The 27,809-nt window shown below is 33.6% G+C and overlaps 4 protein-coding genes and 1 pseudogene across 4 annotated transcripts; 3 read left to right on the top strand and 2 right to left on the bottom strand.

Annotated features, from left to right (window-relative positions):
• The first annotated feature begins 1,677 nt into the window (after positions 1-1,677).
• On the top strand, positions 1,678-8,094 carry LOC106446730. The gene is made up of 19 exons (XM_013888504.3): positions 1,678-3,159; positions 3,248-3,334; positions 3,433-3,634; positions 3,722-3,833; positions 4,170-4,262; positions 4,624-4,716; positions 4,839-4,920; positions 5,002-5,061; positions 5,149-5,201; positions 5,471-5,637; positions 5,762-5,975; positions 6,193-6,250; positions 6,342-6,398; positions 6,484-6,738; positions 6,850-6,914; positions 7,010-7,066; positions 7,159-7,252; positions 7,421-7,561; positions 7,637-8,094. Exons 1-19 carry the CDS (start codon positions 1,921-1,923, stop codon positions 7,745-7,747), a joined length of 3,240 nt encoding a protein of 1,079 aa, XP_013743958.2. The 5' UTR covers positions 1,678-1,920; the 3' UTR covers positions 7,748-8,094.
• Positions 8,095-8,470: 376 nt separating this feature from the next.
• Positions 8,471-9,307, top strand: LOC106449954 (cyclin-dependent kinases regulatory subunit 2). Its single transcript, XM_013891611.3, has 3 exons — positions 8,471-8,694; positions 8,781-8,841; positions 8,988-9,307. The coding sequence occupies exons 1-3, from the start codon at positions 8,642-8,644 to the stop codon at positions 9,117-9,119; spliced, it is 246 nt and encodes an 81-aa protein (XP_013747065.1). The 5' UTR covers positions 8,471-8,641; the 3' UTR covers positions 9,120-9,307.
• A 1,032-nt stretch (positions 9,308-10,339) lies between these two features.
• On the bottom strand, positions 10,340-15,169 carry LOC106449955 (protein RGF1 INDUCIBLE TRANSCRIPTION FACTOR 1-like). The gene is made up of 4 exons (XM_013891613.3): positions 13,019-15,169; positions 12,710-12,892; positions 12,381-12,626; positions 10,340-11,971 (listed from the first exon to the last, which is right to left on the bottom strand). The coding sequence occupies exons 2-4, from the start codon at positions 12,881-12,883 to the stop codon at positions 11,816-11,818; spliced, it is 576 nt and encodes a 191-aa protein (XP_013747067.1). The 5' UTR covers positions 12,884-12,892; positions 13,019-15,169; the 3' UTR covers positions 10,340-11,815.
• A 779-nt stretch (positions 15,170-15,948) lies between these two features.
• Positions 15,949-18,988, bottom strand: LOC106449956 (annotated as a pseudogene).
• A 4,321-nt stretch (positions 18,989-23,309) lies between these two features.
• Positions 23,310-27,616, top strand: LOC106446736 (serine carboxypeptidase-like 51). Its single transcript, XM_013888516.3, has 13 exons — positions 23,310-23,572; positions 23,678-23,772; positions 23,927-24,034; positions 24,199-24,439; positions 24,533-24,576; positions 25,044-25,111; positions 25,198-25,303; positions 25,413-25,621; positions 25,736-25,805; positions 25,902-25,952; positions 26,103-26,155; positions 26,419-26,554; positions 27,350-27,616. Exons 1-13 carry the CDS (start codon positions 23,350-23,352, stop codon positions 27,416-27,418), a joined length of 1,473 nt encoding a protein of 490 aa, XP_013743970.1. The 5' UTR covers positions 23,310-23,349; the 3' UTR covers positions 27,419-27,616.
• Positions 27,617-27,809: the final 193 nt, after the last annotated feature.

Genomic DNA, 27,809 nt, shown 5'->3' with positions numbered 1-27,809 from the left:
TTTACACATATATGCTGGAGAGAAAAGTAAACGAATTGTCGATGTTTTTATTAGTCTCATTTGCAAACGACTTATTAGTATGTTGCAAACTTTGCTAGTAATTGATCTTTTATGCGAAGATTGTGGTTGATTATTTTCTATGTGGAGACTTCTAGAGAAACTCTGTGGAATATAGACAAAATGATATCAATCATTACGTATCAGTGTCAATTGAATAAAGTAAACTATGACTTTGAGTATCGTTCACTTTTTTAGGGTGAGAACACCTCGCTGAATAGTTCATACAAGTGGAAGCTCCGTAGCCTATTGGTTAAGGTTTAAAGGCTTTTACACCCAGGTCTGGAGTTCGAATCCCAGACTATGCAATTTATTTCAGATTACAGGAAATCTAGGTTTCAAGTCCCGGAGAGAGCGGTTTATTAAACAATTATGCAGACTACAGAGGAAAAGCTTGCAAGGGATCTTCAACATGGTGCAAGTAAATCTGGCCAGGCGTGGATCTTCATAGGACGGCTCAGGTGATGCAGTTAGGCGTAGGTCTTCATAAGGCAGGTAGTATTGTCGGTTGTCGAATCGTCTATGTAATATTTCCTATATCATAATTGTAAGATCGTAATAAATCAGCGTTAAAAAAAAAGAATAGTTCATACAATTGCCTCCATGTTTGACTTTCCACAAGGTTATTCCCAAATTTAACTCATGTAACTCCGTTACGAAGAAAAAAAACTTTTAACTTAATTTTTTTTAAACACTATTTTCTAATGTGATTAAATTAAAGGAAGTAAATATTGGGAGGACTTGAAAACCAATCTGTCCAAAGACATCTCACCTAAGTGAAAAAGACCAACAACACAGATGAAAGGTTTTATTGGATTTTGCTCAACGTGTATTTACTCTTGTTTAAAAGATCTTGTACAAAACGATAAGATCTGAACCAACTAAAACTCTCAAAATCGCCAATAAATCCACCTCTTGATCTCCTCATACTAAACTACAGATCCAATAACTACTCTTGTTCTTTCTTAAAAAAAACTTCTCTTGTTTAAAAGATCTTTACAAAATCTTATAAAGAAATTTTACTTATTAAAAAAAAAGGATCTGTACAAAACGATTAGATCGTCTCTTCTTGTGCCTGGAACGTCACTTGAATAGGTCACTAAACAAGACCAAAATGGAAGTGTCACTCGTGTGGACATTCCAAGCTTCTCAAAAGTGGTGTTGTTTGAAACTAACTAAAAGAAGAAAAAAAAGTTTCAGTTACATTGCCGTCTAAATTTTTTTGGGCTTATTTGTTAAATAACCAAACAAAAAAAGGAAATTAGTTTTGTAGAAAGAAGTTAGAGAGAGATAGGAAGAAAAAATAGGAGAGAAGGTGTTATTTTGGTTAGTTTGTCTTTAAGTTACTGAGTGCAATTTTCCAATTTTTTTTGGGTCTAAAGCAAATCGTAGTTGAGGTTGAAAAAAAAAAGCAAACCGTAGTTGATAGTGAAGACAAAAAAAAAGACATCCAAAGATTTTTCAAAAAGAAAAAAAAACACACAATTGAACAATGTTACCGCAGAAAGGGTTGCAAGTTACAGAATATACTATCCATGGAACTGAATCTCGAAAACAACTGGAAACGATGATAAATAAATAAAGAATAATCAAATAAAATACATTGGATTTCGACAAAAAACATAAAAATAGAAACAAAACAAGTCTTTAATCTCGAGGCTCCTTTGCCAGAACGAAAACCACTCAATCAATACACACACAGCTTCCCACCTTCTCCCTCCCCTCCCCTCTCTCAACCCTAATTTTCGAAATTGATCCTCTTCTTATGAACCCACCACCACTAGATCCAATCCCTCTTTAGGCTTCCCTTTGATTCCCCCACATTGAATCTCGCGAGCGACTCGAAATCAATTCAAAAAATCGATGGCGAAAGGCACATCCACGGGAGAGACGATGGTCCGCACAGGCTGCAAGAGGGAACTGCAATTCATGCTGAAATCTCGGTCCGAGATCTGTGGAGGCGAGTCGCTAGGCCGCACCCGCGGAAGCAAAACCGCCGCCAAGAGACCGCCGCCCACCCGCTGCCTCCGCTCGGCGTCCTTGAAGAAGATTCGTCTCGCGAAGGAGGACGAGGAGGACGTTGATGATGCCGTGGTGTCTGGTTCCGCGGAGGAGGAGAAGAGCGACGTTGTTGATGATTATGTTGATGATGACGAAGGGAAGGGGGTGGTGTTTAGTGAGGAGACTGAGTCGGAGAAGAAGATTGAGAGTAATGGGTGTGGTGACGTGGCGATGAGTGAGGAGGAGGAGGAGAAGGTTGAGAAGGGGGTAACGGAAGTTGAAGAGGCTGAGAAGGAGTGTTCGAGTGTGGTTCGAAGAGAGATTGTTATGGCGTGTCCTTCTGGTTTTAGTGAGTTTGCGAAACTTACTTCGAGGTCTTGTCAGGTTAAGTTGGAGAGTGGTTTGGGTTATGGAAAGCCTGGCAGGAGGTTGACTCGGTCTATGTTGAAGTCTGAGGCTAATGATGATGATGAAGGTCATGTGAATCCGGGAAAGGATGAAGGTAGCAAATCTGAGGCTAATGGTGGTGAAGATCATATTAATGTAGAAGCTACAGCTGAAGGTAGCAAATCTGAGGCTAATGGTGATAAAGATCATGTAAATCAAGAAAGGGAAGCTAAAGATAGTTGTGTTGCTGATAGTGGCAAATCTGAGCTTAATGGTGAGGAAGATCATATAGATCAAGAAAGGGAAGGTAAAGATAGTGAAGATAATTGTGTTGATGCTTCTACTTTAGTGGGATGTGGGAAAGAGGAGGAGCTTCCTGAGAAAAAAAGTGTGCAACCATGCCATGTTGATAAGAACGCAATGAGTGATGTAGTGGATGATAATCCTTTGAGGAGGTTAACTAGGTCATTAGGCAAACAAACAAGTGATTTAGACGATCCTGATTTGGAGAATGTCGAACCATCAGACTTGGGAAAGGTAGCTGTGCATGCTAATGATGTCGGAATGGATGATTTTCAAAGCCCTCCGGTTACAACTCCCAACAAGCGTGGACGGCCCAAGAAGTTTATAAGGGATTTCCCGAAAAAGCTGAAGGATCTTCTCGATTCTGGAATACTTGAGGGACTAACTGTGTACTATGTTCGAGGGGCAAAGGTATATATGATATGATGGCTTTCTTTTTGTTTCCACTCGTGTATAAAAGGGGATTGTATATAGCTAATGTGTATTTTCACCATGGTAGATGAGAGAGGCAGGGACTAGAGGGCTTAAAGGTGTAATAACAGGATCTGGCATTATGTGCTTCTGTGGTGACTGCAAAGGAACTCAGGTTAGTAGTGACATCTACTGTTCTTAAAGGTCTTGTGATTGGACATGCACAATGCCTAGCAGGTTTGATGTAATATATTTTAATTTTCATTTCCGTAGGTGGTAAGTCCCGCCGTGTTCGAGCAGCATGCTTCTAGCACAAACAAGCGCCCACCTGAGTATATCTTACTGGAGTCTGGATGCACACTTCGTGATGTCATGAATGCTTTCAAGGAAACTTCGTATGATACACTAGAAGAAAGACTTCGTTTGTTAGTTGGACCAGATTTCAAGAAATCTAGCGTGTGTTTCGGTTGCCAAGGTTTGCTGATTGGATCATTGGTTTGTGCAATATTAGAAAGACTGTTTAGTTAAAGAATTCAGACTGGTTATATCTAATTGGTTGCAGGTCCAATGGTTGAGCCTTGTGAAACAAAGTCATTATTTGCGTGCAAATCGTGTTTGGAGAGAAAGGAGCCAGAACCCCATACCAGTCCGTCTAAAGCAAATCCTCTTAATGGGTATGACTTATATTTCCTTATTTTCTCGTAACAGTCTTTTCCTTCCCGCTGAATCATATGAAAGTAAGATGAACACACACGTATAATGTTAAGTTAGTATTTTAAGTCTGGGTGGAAGGTGAAATGCAAAGTTAGTATATTTATTTCGAAAAAGGATATTCTAATAATGCAAAGGGATTTAGGAGCTGTATATTCCTCTATTATATGGTTGCTTATGTAGAATTCTGTAAGTACGAATATGCATAACTTTTATTTTTGGGTATATCTAATACACCATTAACAATTGAGACCTTTATCTATTTGATTGATTCTAAATTTTCCCTCGATTTCCTACAGATTTTCTAGCCCAGATGTGGCTAAAAAGACCATTCCCAGAAGGCCAATATCCACTCCTCGCCAAAGTAACAGGCGAGAACAACCAACCAAAAAGTGAGTGTTGTTGTTATTTGTGTGGCGCCAACTATGCAATGTTTCTGCGCTCTTTTAGTATTTATTACATTTTGTGCTTAGGCTAAGATACATAGCTTTCTTCTGGGTTTGCATATTGTAGGCGGCCTGTTATATTATAATTAGTTCGCGATCTGTCATTCATCATTCTGGAAAATGATTATATGAGATGTTATGTTAGAAATTTACTTATGCTCTTCTTTTAATTGGTGGCCTGAGCAAAGAGAACTCTGTCAGGACTAAGATCCATACCCATTCTTCTGGGTTTGCATATATCGATTACGTCAACATATTTGTTGACCTTACTTTGTTAGCCAGGCTAAATTTATCTTGGATTCTACAGGTCACCTGAGCCAGGTGTGCTTTCAAGAACTACTCCGAGTGAGTCAAAATCCAGCTCAATCAAAAGCAACAGCCAAGGGAAACTGACCAGAAAGTGAGTAGTGTTGTTAGCATTTAACCTACGTATCTATGTCTAGTGCTAGACTGCTAGATTGTTTTCTCTTTTTCCTGTCATACGTTTTTTGGTTCTCAGTCCATCTTTTGTCATTTTGAAAGGGATGTACGGCTGCACAAACTTGTTTTTGAGGATGATATACTGCCAGATGGGACCGAAGTGGGATATTTTCTCGCTGGAAAGGTTAGTTCTACATGACTAATGGCTTTTCTTCATCCTGTTTGTGTAACTTTATTTACTCCAACCATTTTGTTAATGACGCAGAAAATGCTTGTTGGCTATAAGAAGGGATTTGGAATACTCTGTTCTTGTTGTGACAAAGTGGTACGCTCTCGTTAATGTCGTCAAATTTTCTTTCCTGGCATTAAGTATATGGCTCTGAATTAGCCTTTATATTTTTTATGGGATCAGGTCAGTCCTTCAACGTTTGAGGCGCATGCTGGCTGTGGAAGTCGTCGGAAACCGTAAGTTTTTTCTTGCATCCATTTCCATATTCATGCTCTAGTAGTGAAGCTACGACCAGTCTCCTTGGAAACCAATTATCAAGAACTATTCTTCCTTATCTGTCCGTGTACTGTATAGACAAAGTGCATTAACACTTTTACCCATATGTTACAAAACTGTAAATACATTAAACCTGGATACTTGAAAGCCGTTGATCCTTAAGATCGCTGATTGTGTGATTCACAGAAAAGGTTTAGAACTAACTAGTTGGTCTTCTATTGATGTTCAGGTTTCATCAAATTTATACAACCAATGGCGTATCTCTTCATGAGCTCTCAGTAGCACTAACAATGGACCAGAAGTTTTCCGTCGGTGAAAATGATGATCTTTGCAGTATCTGTAAGGATGGGGGTGAACTCTTGTGTTGTGATACCTGTCCAAGATCATATCATATAGGTTCGGAGCTTGCACTTTTCCAGTTTTCCTTATTGGGTTTCTTCTGTTGCTATATTAAAAGAGTTTTTGGAGCGTGTCAACTTGATTGATGTAGCCTACTTTTCTCTTTTGGTATTTTATCTAGTATGTGCTTATTTACCAAGCCTTCCGAGTGAGAGGTGGTCCTGCAAATATTGTGTGAATATGATGGAGAGAGAGAAGTGCGTGGAGAGCAATCCCAATGCCGTTGCAGCTGGTAGAGTTCGTGGAGTTGATGCAATAGCTCAGATAACCACAAGATGCATTCGAATTGTCAGCTCCCTTACGAGTGAGCTCCCAAGCGTATGCGTGTTATGCAGGTGAAGATCGAGCTTTTTCTATTTATATCAAGTATATGGTGGTTACCTTTTTGTAGTTTAATGAGGTCTTATTGTTTTATTTCATATTTCTCATTCATATGGCTTATAGTTTTTTATTTAGGAACTTGAATTTGTTAAGTTCAGAAGATGATTTTCTGCTAACTGAAACCATTTCCTTCTGAGCTTGATCTTTACTTAATTGTTTTTGCTTTTGCAGAGGCCATAGTTTTTGCAGGTTGGGCTTTAATGCTCGCACTGTGATAATATGTGATCAGGTATCTTGTTAATCATTGCTGTATTGTGACATCTGTCTCTTAAATCTGCATTTGGTTTTCACCATTTTCAATTTCTATGATTCCTTCTCAGTGTGAAAAGGAGTTCCATGTTGGCTGTTTGAAAGAACATAATATTGCTGATCTCAAGGTGCTCTACCTCTTTGGCTCTTTCTTTCTCTCTCTCTGGTGATAGCTCATTAGCCTTATCTTTCATCATGTTTATGTCTTAACAGGAGCTACCTGAAGATAAATGGTTCTGTTCCCTCGGGTGCGAAAATATCAACACTTCATTAGACAGTTTGGTAGTTCGAGGAGAAGAGAAGCTTAGTTACAACTCTTTAAGGAAGAGGCAAAATCCTAATGAAGAAAGCTGTCCAGAGGACAATACCACTCCAGACATAAGATGGAGGGTCCTTAGTGGGAGGTTGACCTCTTCGGATGATACAGATACAAAAGCGTTACTTGGGAAGGCACTCTCCATTCTTCATGTAACTCGGCCACATTTCAAACTCGTCCATACTTTGTGCTGTTTGTCCCTTCTCTTCTCTATATAAAAGGTTTTAACTCTTTTTGTCCCTTGTAACCATGGTATGCTATAGGAGCGGTTTGATCCCATCAGTGAATCTGGGAGCAGGGGAGACCTCATTCCAGCCATGCTTTATGGGTAAGTGCAAATTTAGTAAGGTCAACCACTTTAGTGGATTATTCTGCATGCTCACTATACCAATTAGCTGATGAACCACTTTGGGTGTGGAACAGAAGGAAGTCAAAAGGCCAAGATTTCAGCGGCATGTACTGCACCATGTTGACTGTGGAGTAAGATTCTGATTTCTGGGCAGTCTATATTTTTGTGAAGCCTATTTCATATTTGTTAATTTGTGTGTTGTATTTGTCTTTCGCTGGTGCAGTGGGGTGATTGTTTCCGTGGGAATCTTTAGGGTATTTGGGTCTGAACTTGCGGAACTCCCTCTGGTTGCGACCAGCCGAGATTGTCAAGGGCAGGTAATTAGCTTTGTCGTTGAACCACGTATTCCTGTGCCTTGTGTTTGCTTTAAATGGGTTAAGAAAGTGGGAATGATGATTATGTATTATGATCTCACTGGTTAGCACTTAACAGATATCCGCGCATTATGATCTGATATGTTTTTTTCTTTGGTTTGCTCACTGTAGGGCTACTTCCAATGTCTGTTTGATTGCATCGAGAGGCTACTTGGGTCCCTGAACGTGAAACATCTCGTGCTACCAGCAGCAGATGAAGCCAAATCCATATGGACTGACAAATTCGGGTTCACCAAGATGACCGAAGAGGAGGTATATCTCTAATAATAAAGCTGTATATAACTCTTTAACTGAATCACGTCTCTGATAAACTGTGTGTTTGTTTAGATGAAAGAATACAGAAGAGACTTCTCGGTGATGGTCTTTCATGGAACATCTATGCTGAGAAAGACAGTACCTGCCATGAATAAACCTGAGGAGGACAGTATGGAGCAGTAAATCACTCTCAAGGGTGTCTTTTTTTTCTTTTCTTTTCTTTTTGAAAGCCTTTGGATCGGTTTGATGCCTTTTTTTATATTCTAGTAATTGATAAAATGCAGTAATTCGGTTAGTATTCGTGTACAGGTATTTATCCTAATGTGTTGTCTTTCTCAACAATTGAAAGAGACAACACAAAAGGTTTTTTTTAAGAGGATTTGGTTTTTGGTAGAAGAGTAGAGGAGAAAACAAGTGTGGGAAGTAAGTCTATTGGGTATATTCTTTTGGGGTTTCTTATGAATCTAATTTTTTTTTGTATATAATGCCAAGAACAATAAATATGATGAAAACGAATGTTATCACTTGAAGTCAGTCTCTTGTATCTCCCAATATAAAATCTTTGCTAGGGAGGATGGAGACAGCAACTAAAACAAGCAAACATAACAAGACAAAGAAAAGCCGAACCAGAAGTCCGTTAACCGTGGTTTAAATTCTAAGAATCAAAAACCAAATGGAAACTAAATCAAATGTAATCAAAGATTCTAGCCATGATTGGAGTTTTTGATTTGTAGATGCAAAGTTTTTTAAAGGAATGGTGCAAATAAAAGCAAGTTCTAGAAATAGAAAGGGGAAAGTAGTGGATAGACAGAACCAGGAGAATGAACCGGTTTGGTTAACAATAAAAACCGTGGAATCACATTGTAGGGCATCATCAACTTAGTGAGCGGGAAGGAGCGGCTCCAAAGAAATTCAAAACTCAAAAGAACACAACACAGCCGTTGCTCAAAATTGCATATATTCTCTCATTAATTACATCTCTGCCCCCAATCCTTTATATTCCCTTTCGCCCCCATTCTCCTTCAGAGTTCAGATTCATCTTTTCTTCTCTATTGCTCAGTTTTTTTTTTAAAGAGGATGGCTCGGATCGAATACTCTGACAAGTACTTCGATGATACTTACGAGTACAGGTAATATCAATCATCATCACTTTTGATTCTGATTCTTCAGTTTCTAATCGCGTTTAGGGCTTGATGATCTTTGTTGAATCTGGCAGGCACGTCGTACTTCCTCCAGAGGTTGCTAAGCTTCTCCCTAAGAATCGTATCCTCGCCGAAGTGAGTTACGGCTTCCTCTCTATTCCTTCTTGTTTCTTTTGTTCCTCTGCGAATTGTGATTGATTGTGATCATTTAGTTTAGTTTAGTCAGTGTGAATCATAGACTTGTTTATAGGATAGTTTCTCAGTTCCTGATTATTTGGCAGAGTGAATGGAGAGCAATAGGAGTGCAGCAAAGCCGAGGATGGGTCCATTACGCTATTCATCGCCCTGAGCCACACATCATGCTCTTCCGGAGGACTCTCAACTACCAGCCTCCAAATCCCATTCCTAAGTAGATTTTATTTGGTTTATATGTCTCGCTCGCGTAAACACACACTCTCTGTTTCATCTCTTTTTATTTTATTTGTGTTCTTGAATTCTCTCTTCGGTGGAGAATTGTTTTTTGAGTTGTAGACGAACCACTTTATCATGTTTGGCATCTTCAACTTCTACATGTGTTTAATCAGACTATCTTATTCATTAATCAGTGTGTTCATCAGACTATCTTCTTCGTTCATGCTCCTTGTTGTTTCTCATCACATTTACTAAATTTATTGAAATATACAAAAATATCCCAAAATTATTGAAAATAAGGATTAGGCACTAAACGTGCCTAAACTATACTATAACTAATATATCATGGGTTGATCTCACTAGATGTTAAACAAATGACAATTTTTTTTTCCACCAGCTCCAATTGGTAGAAAAAAAAACCATAACTCCCTGGAGTTTTCCTATGCTTGGAAGAAGAACTAGAAAAAAAAAATATAGTAAGACTTTAATTCTTCGTCGCCGTAGTAAATAAGAGAAAAAATATAATTTTTTTCTTCGTCTTAAAAAAAAAGAGTTAATTAACTGTGACATGTTTACTAAAAAAAATTCTTTTGTAGCAAAGCACTTATTAAGAAAAATAAAGAAGCTTAATACAAAGGCGAAAAAAAAAATCATAATAACTTAGTCTGGGGCATCTACTATTATACCCACAATGATTGGCCATACTATCACTATACATAATGGAAGAGAACACTATATTTTTTCTTTCTTGAAAAAAATGAACAGTATTGTTTTCACAGTTGAATTATTTTGATTTTTATCTTTTATATGGTTTTGAAAGGTTTCACATCAGCCATCGAATTGATACATGTCATTTTAATGTTTTTAGTCGTATGATTAAGAAAAACTTATATTTTTGTAATTTAAAGTCATTTAAAAAATTCAAAATATAACATATAAAAAAAATATAACTTATAAGGTTTCCTCATTTTTGTAATTTAAAGTCGTTTAAAAAAATTAAGTATAACATATAAGGTTACCTCATTTTGTAATTTAAAGTCATTTTAAAAAATTCAAAATATAACCTATAAGAAAAAAATATATTTTTTATTATATGGTTAATGTGATTGTTTATTTTTTTAATAATATAAAATTAAACAAAAATTAAGAAGGATGCAAAAATTATTTTCAAATCTTTATTATTCATAATCATTAATTGTTATATATATATATGTTAATCATATTAGGTACTTTCGTAGCTTTTATTAAAGAAAAAATACATGATTCTTATATTTTAGATTAATATAATGTTTCCTAATAATTGGATTTGATTCAATATTTTTTTAATTAATTCTTAAGCTGACACGTAAGTTAAATTGACATCCTAATTAAGTGACATCTAAACAGAGTCTCTTTTTAATTAATACAAACTTAAAGTTACAACTTTTAAAATGATACTCAATTAATATATAGAGGATTGTTATAGTGGAGAAGAAAAAATATCATCTAAATAAGTAAAGGTTTGATTTCTTTTTCAAGTAACTCTCTACCTTTCGAATACCTAACGCCTACAACAAACTATGTCAATCATATATCAGCTTAAACATTAAAGTTCGAAAACAAGCAGAGAAACATTTCATGTGTCTATACAAAACATGTACACATTCATGTCCCTCCAACAAATATTTAAATATTTTCTTTTAAAAACAAATATTTAAATACACAATTATTGAGCCCTAAACCCCACAAATACTAACTCTTATATTAAACATATACTCCCTCCGTCTCCGTATGTTTAAGGATTTTGATTTTGTTTCGAAATAAGCGATGTTTTCACAATTCTAAATGGAATTTAATGTTATTTTAAATTTTTGACCAATTATAAAATACTGCATATTTTTTTATTGATTGAATTAGTTTTATTTAATGTTATTTTATGTAACCAAAACAAATTACATAAAACTTTATATTTTTTTAATGTTTGTGCAAAAACTATAAACACCTCTTAAAATGACAAAAAAGAGAGAGTACATAGTAACTCAACAAAATTTCAGGCTTGAGTAAAATATTCAGTAGCTAGCCGTCTAGTGACAGGTAACTTCAAACCACCACATAGATTAATAATTTGATTATCATTACAAGAATATAAATGTACAGATATCTCCACCGACATATCGTCTATAGCTAAGTCGTCTTACCTAATTTTCATGGTTTTCCTTCCTTTACCAAATTTTGTATAAAATGCTTTAAAATGAAATATGGAGTGCACAAAAAGGTATTAAAAGAAAAATGTTCACACAAAGGTGAATTTACGATTTTGTTCTATACAAATTGCTGTTTCCATGTGAGATGATTGTGAGAAGTGAGCTGGACATTGTACAAATAGAGAATATATAAACACTCACCCAATACGCATATTAAATACTTCATCTGTTTCATAATATTTGATGTTTTGCTTTAGTGCACAAAGATTAAGAAAACTACATTTTTCTAAAAAAAATATTTTAAAGATATAATTTTAAAATTAGTTAACCAATTATAAAAAGACTGTAAAATCTAATTGGTTGAACAGTTTCCAATAAAATTAAAGCTAAACTTAAAATCTCAAAACTTCATGTAAATTCAAACAAAATAATCTTTCTAAAACATCATCTGTATTGAAACGGAGGAAGTAAACTAAAGTAATGTTTTTTTTTTTTCTTAAAAAATATTGATTAAATTAGGAGGCAAAAGGAGCTCTATGAGGAATGCCTTTTCGTCGCCTAGAATTTGAGGTCCTATGAGTTGGAGGATGCGTGCCTTTGTGCGTTTCTTGTTGTCTTTCTTTACGCAATCTCTCTTCTTCATCTTCCTTATTCTTCCTCATTCCTTCAACCTGACATTTCTTATGAGATCACATTTTATATATTCCTTATTCAAAATGTAGTATATACATAAACAAAAATAAAGTAACATATATATACATATAAATAACTACGTGTAGACATTTTTATTTGACTATATATGCTTGAAATTCTAATATAGCCCATCAATTTACCATACAATTAATTAAACGTTATATCATAGCTCATTTTGACGAAAAATATATTTCAAAAGATTAGATTATCCAAAATTGTGCTATAACTGAAGAGTATCCATTACATTGGTTGAATCTTTATTGATAATTATTCATCCGGGTTTTCTATACACAATAGATGTGACCATTGATAGTTGTTTTTGTCCACGATTTACCAGGCCGGTGATTAAAAAAATGCTCATGTAGAATAAAAGTGTAGGTGACATACCTTGCAACCCAAGGAACAGAAGCGAAAGGGATCAAGAAGCGTTCTGCAACAAGTCTCGCAGAAGTAGGAAATGGTTTTGGTTGTGGTGGAGGACGCGGCGCCATGAGAGGAATTCTTAGGCTGAGGTCTCTCGTTTATGAAGAGAACCCTCGCGCTATTAATGACATAAGTCTGCACTTCTCTTATGTCCAATACCTTCTCTATCTCCGATACTCTAACCACATCATGATACGACGATCTTCTTATCTGTATAATTCATCGTAAAGTTAATGTTAGAAGGATTGAAGTTAGCCAATGGTGAAGAGTGAATATATGTAATGTGGTGAAACCTGAAGGATGGGATGATCAATGTGGAGGGAGGAGCGGCAGTAGATACAAAACGGAGCGTTTTGACAAGAGAGACAGAACATGTTGCATTCATTGCGCGATGTCTCGCGGTGACGAGGGCAAATGTTGAAGAACTTTGTTCTTAAGAGACCTTCCAACCATTTCGGCTCCTCCATTTATCTCTCCTATTTATTTATTTTTTTCGTAAAAAAAGCAATGTAACATATGAAAAATGGGAAGATTGAGAGAACATTTTATGAGCAATGTAATAACTAACGAAGAGCATTGATTAGTCTTGCCATTTGAATTACCTTTGTGAAGACGATCAGGAGACCAGAGAAGAGTGCGAGAAGAGAGAGAGAGAAAGAGATGTTAAATTGTTTAATTCTAGAGAGAAAGAGAGTAGGAAATCAGATTTTAAGGCTAATAGAGAAAAATATTATTTTTTTGCTTTTTTGTTGGTAAATGAAGATTTTATTTTATTTATTCTTATTTAGGCGTGGTAGATATTCTGTATCTTTTCTATTATTTATTTTTATATTTAAAAGGAATAGTTTTTTCGGGGGAAAGGAGATAAAGGCTGTAGACAACGATATATTAGGTTAAGGTTGATTTCAAAATGTTGGATGGAGACATTGTGAAATGAGTTTGATGACATGCTTAGAAGGGCTGGGAAAATATCCAGATTCAAAAATCTAACCGAACCCAACCTCTTTTCCATCTTTAAATCTCATACAAATACTCATTCATTTCTTCCTTAAACTTTAAATTAAACTCTAAACGTAATTTTTGAATAGACCCCGTAGTCCATCAGTTTGCTTAATCACTTTGCTTGCCCTTGCAGGAGACAGAACACCTTTGTTGGATATTCAAGTGAATAATTGCAACTATTAAAGTGAAGCATTATAATTGTTTAGATGAACACATGCAACTGTTTGTGAATATAACTATTAGTGATGTACCGTTGCAACTTTTGGTGACAAACTATTGCAACTTTTGGTGACAAATCATTGCAACCGTAGATGATTAAAGCCTTTGGCGATGAACCATTGTGACTTTTGGCTAACCAATGCAACTATTGGTATTAATGATTGTAACTCTTTGTTAAATATTGAAAATATTGGTGCTAACCATTGCAATTGTTGACACTAACCATTGCAACCTATAGTACTTTATATAAGGAGTTGAGTGCATTGGCAAATCATATCTTCCTAACTTGAATCACATGAAAATCTGAAACTAATTAGTCGATAGAGAAAGAGATTCATTGTTCAATGATTATCAAAGATCTTTGAAAAAACACATATAAGCATTAAAACTCTATTTGTTATTCTTGTATCTTAGTCTAGAACAAGAATGAAACTTTGTGTGTCTTATCCTACAAAGGGATTTCGTGTAACTCAAGAGCTTGGAATATGGTCGAAATACTCTTTAAAGAAAGTGACCTCGTGCGCGATATGATTCAATCATTATCCAAGTAAATAGTTCACACCCATTCGGATTACTAATTACCACAAATTTTTAACCAACCTATAGTACTTTATATAAGGAGTTGAGTGCATTGGCAAATCATAACTTCATAACTTGAATCACATGAAAATCTGAAACTAGTTAGTCGATAGAGAAAGAGATTCATTGTTCAATGATCATCAAAGATCTTTGAAGAAACACATATAAGCATTGTTCAATGATCATCAAAGAACTATTAAAGTGAAGCATTATAATTGTTTAGATGAACACATGCAACTGTTTGTGAATATAACTATTAGTGATGTACCGTTGCAACTTTTGGTGACAAACTATTGCAACTTTTGGTGACAAATCATTGCAACCGTAGATGATTAAAGCCTTTGGCGATGAACCATTGTGACTTTTGGCTAACCAATGCAACTATTGGTATTAATGATTGTAACTCTTTGTTAAATATTGAAAATATTGGTGCTAACCATTGCAATTGTTGACACTAACCATTGCAACCTATAGTACTTTATATAAGGAGTTGAGTGCATTGGCAAATCATATCTTCCTAACTTGAATCACATGAAAATCTGAAACTAATTAGTCGATAGAGAAAGAGATTCATTGTTCAATGATTATCAAAGATCTTTGAAAAAACACATATAAGCATTAAAACTCTATTTGTTATTCTTGTATCTTAGTCTAGAACAAGAATGAAACTTTGTGTGTCTTATCCTACAAAGGGATTTCGTGTAACTCAAGAGCTTGGAATATGGTCGAAATACTCTTTAAAGAAAGTGACCTCGTGCGCGATATGATTCAATCATTATCCAAGTAAATAGTTCACACCCATTCGGATTACTAATTACCACAAATTTTTAACCAACCTATAGTACTTTATATAAGGAGTTGAGTGCATTGGCAAATCATAACTTCATAACTTGAATCACATGAAAATCTGAAACTAGTTAGTCGATAGAGAAAGAGATTCATTGTTCAATGATCATCAAAGATCTTTGAAGAAACACATATAAGCATTAAAACTCTATTTGTTATCCTTGTATCTTAGCCTAAAACAAGAATGAGACTTTGATTGTCTTATCTTACATAGGGATTTCGTGTAATCCAAGGGTTTGAAATAGGGTCGAAATATTCTTTAAGGAAAGTGACCTCGTACGCGATTCAATCATTATCCAAGTAAATAGTTCACACCCATTCGGGTTACTAACCACAAATTTTTAACCAACACCTTTGTACAAGACAAGACAGCTGAAGAACAACCTGTTTCATAAGTTTTTTCTTTTAGGAAAAAACAACCAGTTTCCCGCTAAGGCTACTTTACTATTCATTTTAAAGTATGTCTTTTTTTTTGATAATCCAGGTATCCGGACCTCTCACTTAGTCCGACTATCCCACCGCGTCCAACCGGAACTGGCGAGGAAGGTCCTGAAGGCCAAACGGAAACCATGTTAAATCCGCTGTGGCCGTGTTCGAACTCGTGATGGCGGGCACCTCAGCCAAGGTTCCTTTACCACCATGCCATGAAACCCGGTTAAGTATGTTTTCTCGTTAATATGCTTCATTAGTTTAACAACCAAACGATTGAAAATTACAACATAATAAGCAAATCACACACACTTGCACGCAAAACCAAAATTACTCCACATAACATAAACCAAGAATGAAAACAATCTCACTGAATAGGGAAGGGATTCATATGGCCTGATTATGTTGTGGCAGAACTGTGTTGTGGACCATCGTGATCCAAATATACCATATCTGATCAGCGAGGAGGGGATTTGTCACTGAAAAACTGAGCAATAACTCTGTCTTCAATAATTGCTAAACCTTGCATAAGGGTGTTTTGTACTGATGCGCAAAAGCACCCTGGGAGATGAAATATTCCATGAGAGAATCAAACGTTCCTTGCTGCATCACCCTTATCTCTAGAGGTCCAATGGTCCCATACTTTCTCCTATGTCTTCTATAAAGAGCATTAAATGATTCCTCCATCACACAGCAACACTTCACCATTACATTGTTATCAAGCTTAACAATGCAATCAATTTTTTTGGCTTTAAACTCCCAGTAAAAAACATAATGACCCGGGAAAGTGGACATATCAGATTTGCATGTGAACCCCATCAACATTAAACCTGCAGACTCAAGAACGGTTGTCACACGATTTACCGCATTTACTATGTCTTCTTCAGTTGTTTTCTCTATATGGACGCTTATAACCGTATCTTTTCTGCGTACAAATCTAAACTGAGGTGTTTTATTGTAAAATCCAGTCACCTGTAGAATATCTCCCATTCTATATCTGTATAACCCTAGAAACAATAATAACTGAAAATTATTAGTGTTTGATAATAATAGCTGAGAGATGATATTATTAAAGCATTTATATCATCAAAGTGATTTGTGACCACGGGGTCATATAAGTGCCCTAACTTGACGTCCACGAGATCAACTACTTGAGCATTGTTTCCTTCATCAACAGGAAGGAACTCAAAGTAGGACGTGTTGGGCACACATGTATAGGAAACGTCTTGTGGTTTGCACAGGGGATTCACATTGACCCCAAACAACGTTTCAGAAGCAGAATAATTCATGGAGACGAGAGGCAATTTGCTGGAGTAGAACTCCAATATTGGAATGCATTGACTCATCTGTCCAGTAACTACGCTTTGAATGAATTTGATGTTAGGCCAAAGACGTGCGATGATACCTTCCCATGATGTCTGACAGCATTCACGTTCAATCTTATCTGCCAGCTCAGCATTTGGTACTCCAAGTATGTTGGAGACAGAGTCTCTGCAACCAAGGTCGGTGATCCACTCGCTAACGTGACCAGATCGAATATCATTACACAACTCTTTCCAGTGAGTTTCAAGAAATTTGATTGCGTCGATTAACGAACAAGCAAATGGAACAAAAATACTCACAACCTCCTCTCTCTGGACAAGAGAACAAAGAAAATGACAGTAAGTACTTTGTTTGTTGTCACAACATAATAGAACTTGGTCGGGACTGGTGTAACGTTTGGATGACCAGTTCTTAAAATAATTGCTCATTAGGAAGCTTGTAATCACAGGAGCAACAGTCAGACCCGAGGGAGTTCTGGATATTGCTCTAGTGTTAAGAAACGTCATCACCTTTCCATCCTCGACGCCTTTGATATGCCTATAAATCCGAAAAAAAAGCTCATTATGATTCCTTGGGATGGAATGAACAAATTAAATGAAGAATTATTTTATGTGAAAGAGTTGCGTAGATTTTCGATAAATATCCTCTTCTGAAAGTACTTATTGTTCAAAGCGTAGATCTTTTGTTTTCCTCCGGAAGTTCCAGAACTACACACCAAAAAGTCACAAATGTCAATGTTTTTCTATTGTTTAAGAACTATTTGTATCATAAAGTAATAAAAAACTAATGTTCGTAATTTGCTTGTAGGTTTACAACGTGTATACCTTATGAAGAACTGAGTGATAGGTTCGCCCGAAATGACATTTGAGGGTTCTCCATTGGCCACACGTTCCATATAAGGCTTAACATCTTCATAGGTAACCACCGGTACGTTCTTCTTGAAAAGCTCTTTATCAGAACTCCCATGGAGAAAGCGTCTAAGATACTCTGTGTTTGCGCTACTTCTGAGTATCTCTTCCAGCATATCTTCTTGTATTTGCTTCGCATTTGAGCTCAATTTCTCTAGAGCCTTCAGCTCGGAGTTTTGATTCATGTTTGGTTTAAAGCTCTTGATGCCCCTCAAGTCAGGGTTTTATATGTAGAGCAACATATTATAAATAAACTCACTCAACTTGTTTATAAAGAAAGTATATCTAATGAGAGAAGGACGTGTTGATTTTATTTTTATAAAATAATTACACAAGTCAATGCTTAGGAAATCGTTTGAATAATTTGATAGGATCATCTTGCTGGCAAAAATATATTCAAAATATATTCATGCGAGAGAAACGAGTTGATTTTTATTTGTACAGAAGAATAACACTAGTCATTATATTCATGTATTTGTATCTAAAGAAACTGGGAGACAATGAAACGCGGGGACAATTTTGCATTATATTATCCAGTCCCATGATGCCATGTTACTATTCGTTCTTTGATTATGGAACATCTGACAGTATAATTAATAGACGAAGCTGTTTTAGGTGATTTAATCCAGTATAGATGGATGTGTTTATTTGAGAGATACATTTACTATATTACAGAGGCGAACGTAGAAAAATATCTTATATGAAGCACAATATATTTATATATAATTTATTTAAAATATTTTTATAATTTTAATACAAAAATAAAATAAATATTTAACTAATTAAATACTCTTTCCAGCTAGATTTAATCAATACAAAACAAATTAAATAAAAAGTGAGAGAAAAGTATGGTCTAACGTGAAAGTGTGTGACAACATTAACTTAATTCCAAATATGCTAGATTTACATGTTCCAAATTATCATTATAAACTTAGTATGGAGCACATGCCCCATCCTCGATACAAATAGATCCGCCCCTCCATATTACAAAGAAAGTTAAAAACAAGACACAGATTGCGAATTTCATTATTGCACAGTTAGTAAAGAAATTTCAAATGCTTCCGAAAATTACTTTGGGAATCCAAAAATTACAGCACAAGTTTTATTTCCAAGAACAATTCTGTTCATATATCAATATCCAGATATGTTTTGTGGCTAACCGATGATGATTACACCGTTTTCCAAACATTAGTTGGTAAATCATGCTCCGCCTCAGACAGAACAGTCGCTTGGAATCTCCAAAAATCATCAGTTTCTTCTATGGATTTTTAGATGTTAATCCATCAAATATGATGGAATGATGACATTTCTATGATATTTATAACATACAACTGAAATTAAAGAACTTTTATGTTTTGTGTGCATATCTTCTGGCATGAAAGTTAAGTTGGCCATAAGACATCTTTTATAAATGGTCCCATCCTGGGCCTCAAAATCCAGTCAGCTTTATATTTCAATCATTGTAATATAAGCTCTTGCCGCATTCAATTTTTCAATGCTCCAAATGTTAAGCAAAAAAAGAAAAAAAAAATAAGTTGGCCATATATGTCTGCAGTGCCGGTCCGGTAAGTATTAGGACCAGAAGCCCAAATAAAATTATGGGCTGATAATAAATATGTTTAAAATATTCAAGGTGATTTGTAGAGTAGTACTCTCAAACTCATTACTTCACAGACACCAACTATGCTACTCTTACCACCAGGCTATTAAGGCTTTTTGAAAAATAAAGGCCAAATAAAAACTGATATTATTCTGGGCCAGAAGCTGAAGCTTCTAATGCTTGGTATCAGAGCAGCTACTGTACGTCTGAGTATAGATACTAAATTGCCTGAATATTCAGATGTTCTTTTTGAAAACTTTATTTTATTTTTTCTGTTTTTAGCTCGAGAAAGTGACAATAATGTAGCCAAACAGTGTGGAGTGGTTGCATCTACCTTACGTCAATACCCCAAATGGCTAAATTACATCGCTTTATCAAATAATTATATATGGTAGGCCGATTGAATTCAGTTACGCTATTTATTAAAAGCATAATATGTTGCGCATGACACTACTCATATCCAATGTTGAAACCATTTTGTTGACGTGATACATGATGAAGATATCAAAAATTGGATCACCAACAATATGTACGTAAACCGTTTCTTCGCTTTCAGAAAACAAGTTTTCTTTTGCGAAAAAATAAATGTTCCCCTTCAACATGATTCCAGAATCGTTCTTCGATTAAAAAATCAAAGGAACGCAGCTCTGATACCAACTGATATAGCACAAACTATATATAGCGCAAGTAATCTATTGATTTTGAGAATACCTAAAATAATTGCCTTCTTGAGATCGTTGAGAGTCGAGACTCTATCCAAGAACAAGGTTTAGAGTTCTTAAAAGCTCTGTATATTAATCAAATAAGTCATGTCTTTTACAACACCTCAGGCAACGATATGTATAGCAAACAATAAGCAAAAGCCCTAAAGAATAAGGATTATAGGTTTCTTATTCTTGTTAACAATACGATAAAAATAAGTAAACTCTTAAGAAAAGGAAATAAAGCAAAACCAAAGCCAAGAAGAAGTAGGATGACGCTACATCAATTTAATATCAATTTTAGTTTTATAATTTTTATTTTAAAAATTTTTATTTGTTGAAATTTGTTTGATGATATTGTACCAATCATTTATTTTGTTTTATCTAAAAATTTAATTTGATAATTTAAAAAGAATTAGGCTATACTATTTAATTTCAAATTAGTTACTGAAATATATAAAATATAATCTATATTAAATATTATAAACAGTCAAATGATAATTACCTAATGATAATATATTTATCTTTTCTTAGAAATGTTATTGTTTAGATGTATATTTTTTTGTTAAAAGAATATTATATATAAGTAATTTTAGGATGCTTAATTAAATTTCTAATGAATGGTTTGACATAAACTTGTGTATGGTAGATAAAAAATAGGACTCTATTTTAATAGAGTAGATAGAGTACATAGTTGGTTTATTGTAATTGTATATAACACTGGTTCATGATTTAAATTAAATCCTATGGTTATATTGGTTTACATTTAATAGAGGAGATGTTGGGTTCACGATTCACGATTTAAACTAAATCATATGGTTATATTGGTTTACATTTAATAGAGTAGATGTTGGGTTAATAGATGTAGTCGGTTTAATAGGAGATAAATGCGTGTGATATATCTAATAATAATAAAGTAGTTAACTTGTTATGGTCCATAAATTAAGTAGCTTCCTAACAAACTTCAAACATGCTAAAACTTAAATGAAAACTTTTATGGTAGATAAATTTAGGACTCTATTTTAATAGAGTAGATTACTGGAGAAATTGAGATATTGTCAATACAGTGAAAAAATAATAAAAAGAAACAAAAGGAGAAAAAAAAGAAGATTGTTACATTCTTGTTCGCATAGCTTGACGTAATGTGTCACTGAAACGATTCTGCGGAGGATCAAGAAGAGAAGAGTCCTCCTGCATCTTGAGCAGGGATGAAAGAAACAACACCAAAGGTGAGACGAATAAAGATGGACAAATAAGAAGCAAGGATGTATCCGTTTTTTATAGGTTTGATGTCTTTCCTCTTCAGGAGAAGAGACCAGTCTGGTACGGATGATGAATACAAAGAGTCTATGTCAGAGACGTACGATGATCATACGATGATGGAGATAGAGACCAGTCTTTGCGGATCCACGCGGGTCCCGCGGGATACACTGAACCCATCCCGCTTATGGCCCAATCCCGCACAAGCTCATCCCGCGAAGCCGCAAAAAATTCGGGCCTGGATCTTAGTAACCAATCCCGCCCCGCAATAGGTCCAAACGGGCTGGACCCGCAGGCAGGTTCAAATTTTGCCATCTCTAATTTTGAACTATTGATCGCTTATTTATAATGTCTTGGTTTTCAATTTACTACATTTACTTTTCTAAAAGATTTTGTATCCGAGTGATTTTGAAGTTAAAGACGGAGTGGTAATAGTCACTCTCTTCTTTTTTTTTTGAAACACTGTCACTCTCTTCTTACACCACCGGATTTAGCTGCAAACTATGAGGCCATGATCAACCTAAACACCACTTGGCTTTTGAAAGTCTTACATCCTCGAGCTCCGATATTTCGGGGCTTATCTTTTACTAAAGGTAGTATTTTACACTTAGAAGAAAAAAATACTGTAATTTAAACAAGCCCAAAACCTAAATGAACAAGCACAACATGATGATTATGGATAAGTTACTTTTTCGTCGACTTCTTTTTTTTGTCGACAAGAATATGTTATTATTATTATATTATTATTATTATTTAAAAATTTAGACCCAAAAAAGAAATAAACATGTTAATCACAATAATTTCTAACTTATTTTATTTATCAATTTTCAGATTTATTTTCCAACTACTTTTAGTCCATCTATTATTTCATAACTAAATTTTATAGCAAAAATATATTGTCAACAACATGTACTATAAAGTTTATGAGATGGTGACCTAGCAACTATGATATCTCCAACCATGACACTAAATTTGGTGTTGAAATTACATCAAGTTTAGTGTTTTGGTGTCATATTTTTTTGTCATTTCCAACCATAGCATCAAATATTACACAGAAGTAATATTATAAATTTTTTAGTATTTTCAGTTTTAATAATATTTTTATTTTTATTATTTATAATTGATAAATAATTATTTTATCACACTTAATTATTACGTTTGTTAAATTTATGTAGTTTTTTAATAATTTTTTTAATTTTATATTTTTCGTTTAACAATATAATATTGTTCATGTATTTATTTTGTATAAAATAATATATTAAAAATTACAAACTATTAATTATGAAAAACACATAACAAATGTATTTCAAGTTTAATGTCATTTTAATATTGTCCAGCTTATATTATTAGTTTCTTTATTTTATAAAATACTAAATAAAATTTTATACTATTAAAAATAAAATATAAAAGCTCTATGATGTTTTATTTTGTTTACAATATAATGTTAATAAAAATAAAATAAAAAGATATTTTAATTTTTTAAAAATAATTTAAAAATACAAATAATACAATATATTTATGTTTAGTTATAAATTTGAACTAATTAATAATAATAACTATATTATTAAATGAAACACAATAGAATATGTAAATTAAATATTTGGTGTGATGAATAGTATTATAATAAATTTGGTCAGATTGTGTAATTTTTAGTGTTCCATTTATGATAAAATTACATCAAATTTGATGTTTTGGTTTTCCATTGGAGTTTGCCTATTACAAACCAGTGGACTATATATATGATCGCCATGTTATATAAAATATTTTTAGTTTATAAGTGCTAGTTTTTGAGCCAATAGCTCTAAGTTTGAATTAAATATTTTTGACTAACCATTTTTCATCTATATTTGAAATATAATTCTAAAAAATATTTTTTCATTAGAAAATATATTTCATAAAAGAAATGTGTTAATAATCATTTAATATTTCTGGTTAATGATTATAAAGAAAAAAATCTTGGTAACTGTCTATATCTCTTAAATCTATTGTTTTGTATATGTATATATATATGCCATATAAGGTGAACCAATAGCATTGACTTAGTGTGCCATGACATTCTGAAATATATGTCCCCATCTCTCTCTGTATTTCAACTATTTTTCTCTCTCTATCTTTACAATCAAGACAAGATAGAAAAATTGATCCACAAACAGTCATCTAAAATGAAGAGATCAGTTGCACAAATGGTGATTCTGTGTCTCATTGTGTCATGTACCATTGGAGAAATCAAAGCTGTTAGAAGCAACTCTGATGGATCCGAAGCTTGGGGATACGTCGAAGTTAGACCAAGTACGATATTTATCTCATTCCAATTTCAAGCAGTTAATAATGTGTATTGTTGGTTATATGTAACTAAATGGTTTTTTTTTCCAAAATCAAAATCGAAAAATATAGAAGCACACATGTTTTGGTGGCATTACAAAAGTCCATATAGAGTTGAAGATCCTTCTAAGCCATGGCCTATTATCCTCTGGCTCCAAGGTGGACCTGTAAGTTTTCTATGTATATGTTTGTGTATGTGTGGTTGTATCTACTTTTATTTAACATGTTGTTCTTATCTCATTCGTCTTTTATACATTTGTTTTTTGTCTTTGGAATATTTTGATCATTGTTAAAATAAAATTATTTGATTCGGTGAAACAGGGAGCTTCAGGAGTTGGAATAGGGAACTTTCAAGAGGTTGGTCCATTAGATACATTTCTCAAGCCCAGAAATTCTACTTGGTTGAAGAAAGCTGATCTGTTATTTGTGGTATTATTTTCTACTTTATTATTTTCTTACAGTATTTTTTTATATAAAGTAATATATAATTTATGAGGTTGCGTAGTATCTAGTTTGATGAGTCTTTAAGACTCGGATACGTTGAGTTTTAATATTATTCTTTTTTATTGATGAATACAAAAAATGGGGAAAAGGATAGTCCAGTTGGGGCAGGGTACAGTTTCGTAGAAGAGAAGGAATTGTATGTGAAAAGTGATGAAGAAGCAGCCAAGGACTTGACCACACTCTTGCAACAACTCTTCAACAAAAATCAGATTCTGAACCATAGCCCTCTATACATTGTTGCTGAATCTTATGGAGGTAAAATCGCGGTTAAGCTCGGTTTATCCGTTATCAACGCGGTTCAATCTGGCAAACTGAAGCTTCATCTTGGAGGTAAGAGATGCTTTTTCTTCTATTTTTCTTTTGAGAAAGTGAAACTAATAATGTAGGGAACTATAAATGATTCATTATCTTGTGCGTGAATAGGAGTGGTTTTGGGAGATAGTTGGATATCCCCTGAAGACTTTGTGGTGAGTTTCACCAATGTTTCTTCTAGCTTGATGTTTGTTACAAGCAAAACTACATTCTTTTAAAAGTTTTGCATAGATTTCTGTTTGTTACAAGCAAAAAACTACATAGATTTTTCATACATATTAAAAACAAAAACAAAAACAAAAATTATATATAGAATAATCATAGTTTAGTAAATGTATAGTTTTATTTATATATCATAAGTTTAAAATTGCATTAAAATAAAAACTAAAACAATAGGTTTATATAAATATACATATTAGAATTATTCTATGCTGACTAATTTCCAAAACTTATAATAATTCGGATATTTTTGTTACTTAAAACGTCTATATTGATAGCCAAGCCATAAAAATGTATTAGTAGTTAAAAATGTATTAGTATTAAATATATAAAATATTTCTATTATAAAACAAAAGTTTGTAGAAGTGATATGGTTATGATGTTGACTAATTGATGGTTACAGTTTTCATGGGGACCTCTTCTCAACTATGTGTCAAGACTTGATTATAACGGGATGGATCTCTCTAATAGGTCTTTCTTATTAATTTAAATTCATTTACCTAATTAATACATAATTAATTATCTCCCTAATCCATATATAACTATTGTTGGAGCAGCTTAGCTGAGAAGATTAGAAAACAACTCAAGAATGGTGAATACGTTGAAGCCACGGAAACGTGGATGGAACTCGAATCCATTATTAGCCTCCACTCCAATTCCGTCGTAATTCTTACTCTTTTTATCTTTCTCATTTATAATTATAACATTTATTTACATATATACAATTATTTATGTGAGAATTTATACTGATAAAGTGGTTGTTTTGATGTAGGATTTTTACAATTTTATGTTGGATTCTGGCATGGACCCTCTCTCGCTTACAACGAGCGAAGAAACAAAAAAAGAAAATAGAATATTAAAGAAGTATTCGAGATATTTAAATGATTTGAGAAGTGCGAATAACGTTGATGAAGGTGACCTTGATACATTGATGAATGGTGTTATCAAAAAGAAGCTCAAGATTATTCCTAAAGACCTCGTGTAAGCAACTTTCTTAACCGTTTATAATATAACACTTAATTAATACAGTTAATTTTAGTTGTTTAGTGTATAGCGTAACTTGTTAATATTTGTTTTGTCTTGTAAATTTAACAGATGGGGGAACAATTCGGGTAATGTGTTTTCAGCGATGCAAGCTGATTTTATGAGACCCACAATCGAAGGCGTAATAATTCTTTCATCAATCTAAAATAAATTTTAAGTAGTTGAAACGTTATATCTGATATTTTAATAATAAATTAAATAATGTATATATTGGCAGGTCGATGAGCTTCTTGCCAAGGGAATAGATGTGACCATCTATAATGGACAAGTAAGACCATCCAGCAACGATAAATTTTATATTCTCTTTAAGTATATGAAATATAAAAAAAAAACTCATTTGCAACGCGAACATTTCGTTTATTGAAATAATATTATAGAAGAATGAGATAAAATGACATGTGGTTTATATTATACGCAGCTTGATGTTATCTGCTCAACAAGTGGAACTGAAGCATGGGTTCGCAAGCTCAAGTAAGACCTATCCATTTGACATCTTATGCATTCTATAATGAAGAATCTAAGAAAATGAAATCCAAACTGTATAAATGGAAAAAACCTCGATGAATTATTAGACTGTCTATGTTCCACAAATATTAATAGCAACAGCGATAGAAAATGATGATACATAAGGAATAATATTGAAAGTCAGCTAAGGTTGTTGGTATTAATTATATATAGAAAAAGAAAGGTTGTTTGGTATTTATTATTACATGATCATGATGATGATGTGTAAGGTGGGAGGGGCTACAAGAGTTTAAGAAGATAGAAAGAGAGCCTCTATACTGTGAAAATGATAGAACAAGAACAAGAGGATTCACCAAATCATTCAAAAATCTCCACTTCTATTGGATTCTTGGAGCTGGTCATTTTGTACGTACTCTTCTCTATTTTTTTCATTAATAAGTATATATGATTATTCAACACATTTATATTCTGTGGAATCTGTACTACAGTAGCCAGTAGGTTATATATGTCATAACTATTTCTTGCGAAACTAAGCTGGTCAGTACATATTATGCATGTGGACTGAGAATAGGGAACTATATTTATTTCATCCGTATTTATTGAGTATTGTTGAATAACGTGAGAGATACATATACGTGATGCATCTACTAAACGAAAGCACAAGTCTCTTTTGTGTTATGTCTCTCATGTTTTCTTTATCTTCCTGCTGCAGTTTCTTTATTTTTCTATTATTTATTACAACAGATAGCAAACTGTCGACTGTCTCTTTAATACTTTTTAAAGACATCTCTTTAATACTTCACACGACAGTATCTGGATCTCTGTGATTTTTTCTTTTTATAAAAGAGATCATTTTTTTTAGATAATTACTAAATTAATTTTAAAAAGCTACCTAATATCAATTCTTAAAAACATCTCTACTGTTATAAAAACGTAATGCATATTTTTTAAAGGTCTTTTAACATTAACATGAAAAAATAATAATAAATCTTATTTTATATAAAAATAATTATTTATAAAACAATTTACTTCTTAGTAAATCTCCTTCATAAATTTTACTTCTCTGATTTTTTTCTCTCTTTCACATCAACAGTTTGAAAATAAGAAGTCGGTTTACATTGACACGCAACATATGAAATTGAAGGCTTTTAGTGAAGATTTGTAAAATAACATGTTTTTGAATGTTTTATTGTGCAACAGGTACCAGTAGATGAACCATGCGTTGCATTAAAAATGGTTGGAGATACAACTAAATCACCACAGCTTTGAAGTCTTTTGACTAGTCTTTCTTCCAGCCTCTCATCGCAAACATGACAGTACACAAGAGATGAGACACCTTTTATTCTGATTGATTTCAATATCATTAAAACGTTAAAAACAAAAGATGTTTCATCTGTAGTTAACAGTGAAACTTACAAATGATTTGTTTTTTTTCTCGAATAATGATTAGAAAATTTTTAAAATACACTTTTTGATATATTTATCATGATTACTGTTTTATCATTATTATGGTCAACAGGATAAGAAAAGGAATTATTCATCTATCATTATGACATTAAAAAAAATTGAAGTTGATGAGTGTTAATTAGTATCCAAAAGCATAAAGTGGTACAACATGATGACTAAAAGGTTTTGTGCACTATAAAATAAGGTTCAAGGA

This window comes from Brassica napus, chromosome A4, assembly GCF_020379485.1.
Source record: "Brassica napus cultivar Da-Ae chromosome A4, Da-Ae, whole genome shotgun sequence".
In the NCBI taxonomy this organism is placed as follows: Eukaryota; Viridiplantae; Streptophyta; class Magnoliopsida; order Brassicales; family Brassicaceae; genus Brassica; species Brassica napus.
The sequence above is the reverse complement of the archived record's forward strand: the minus strand, read 5'-3'. Positions and strand labels throughout refer to the sequence as shown.

Excerpts from the sequence above, each read along its gene's own strand:
- LOC106446730 (XM_013888504.3), top strand. The coding sequence starts at position 1,921 with ATGGCGAAAGGCACATCCACGGGAGAGACGATGGTCCGCACAGGCTGC. Across the intron at positions 3,834-4,169 it reads AAAGCAAATCCTCTTAATGG|ATTTTCTAGCCCAGATGTGG; the intron begins GTATGACTTATA and ends GATTTCCTACAG. Across the intron at positions 6,251-6,341 it reads CTGTGATAATATGTGATCAG|TGTGAAAAGGAGTTCCATGT; the intron begins GTATCTTGTTAA and ends ATTCCTTCTCAG.
- LOC106449954 (XM_013891611.3), top strand. The coding sequence starts at position 8,642 with ATGGCTCGGATCGAATACTCTGACAAGTACTTCGATGATACTTACGAG. Across the intron at positions 8,695-8,780 it reads GATGATACTTACGAGTACAG|GCACGTCGTACTTCCTCCAG; the intron begins GTAATATCAATC and ends TGAATCTGGCAG. Across the intron at positions 8,842-8,987 it reads AGAATCGTATCCTCGCCGAA|AGTGAATGGAGAGCAATAGG; the intron begins GTGAGTTACGGC and ends ATTATTTGGCAG.
- LOC106449955 (XM_013891613.3), bottom strand. The coding sequence starts at position 12,883 with ATGGAGGAGCCGAAATGGTTGGAAGGTCTCTTAAGAACAAAGTTCTTC. Across the intron at positions 12,627-12,709 it reads TTGATCATCCCATCCTTCAG|ATAAGAAGATCGTCGTATCA; the intron begins GTTTCACCACAT and ends TGAATTATACAG. Across the intron at positions 11,972-12,380 it reads TCTGTTCCTTGGGTTGCAAG|GTTGAAGGAATGAGGAAGAA; the intron begins GTATGTCACCTA and ends AAGAAATGTCAG.
- LOC106446736 (XM_013888516.3), top strand. The coding sequence starts at position 23,350 with ATGTCCCCATCTCTCTCTGTATTTCAACTATTTTTCTCTCTCTATCTT. Across the intron at positions 24,577-25,043 it reads TATCCCCTGAAGACTTTGTG|TTTTCATGGGGACCTCTTCT; the intron begins GTGAGTTTCACC and ends TGATGGTTACAG. Across the intron at positions 25,304-25,412 it reads GCCTCCACTCCAATTCCGTC|GATTTTTACAATTTTATGTT; the intron begins GTAATTCTTACT and ends GTTTTGATGTAG.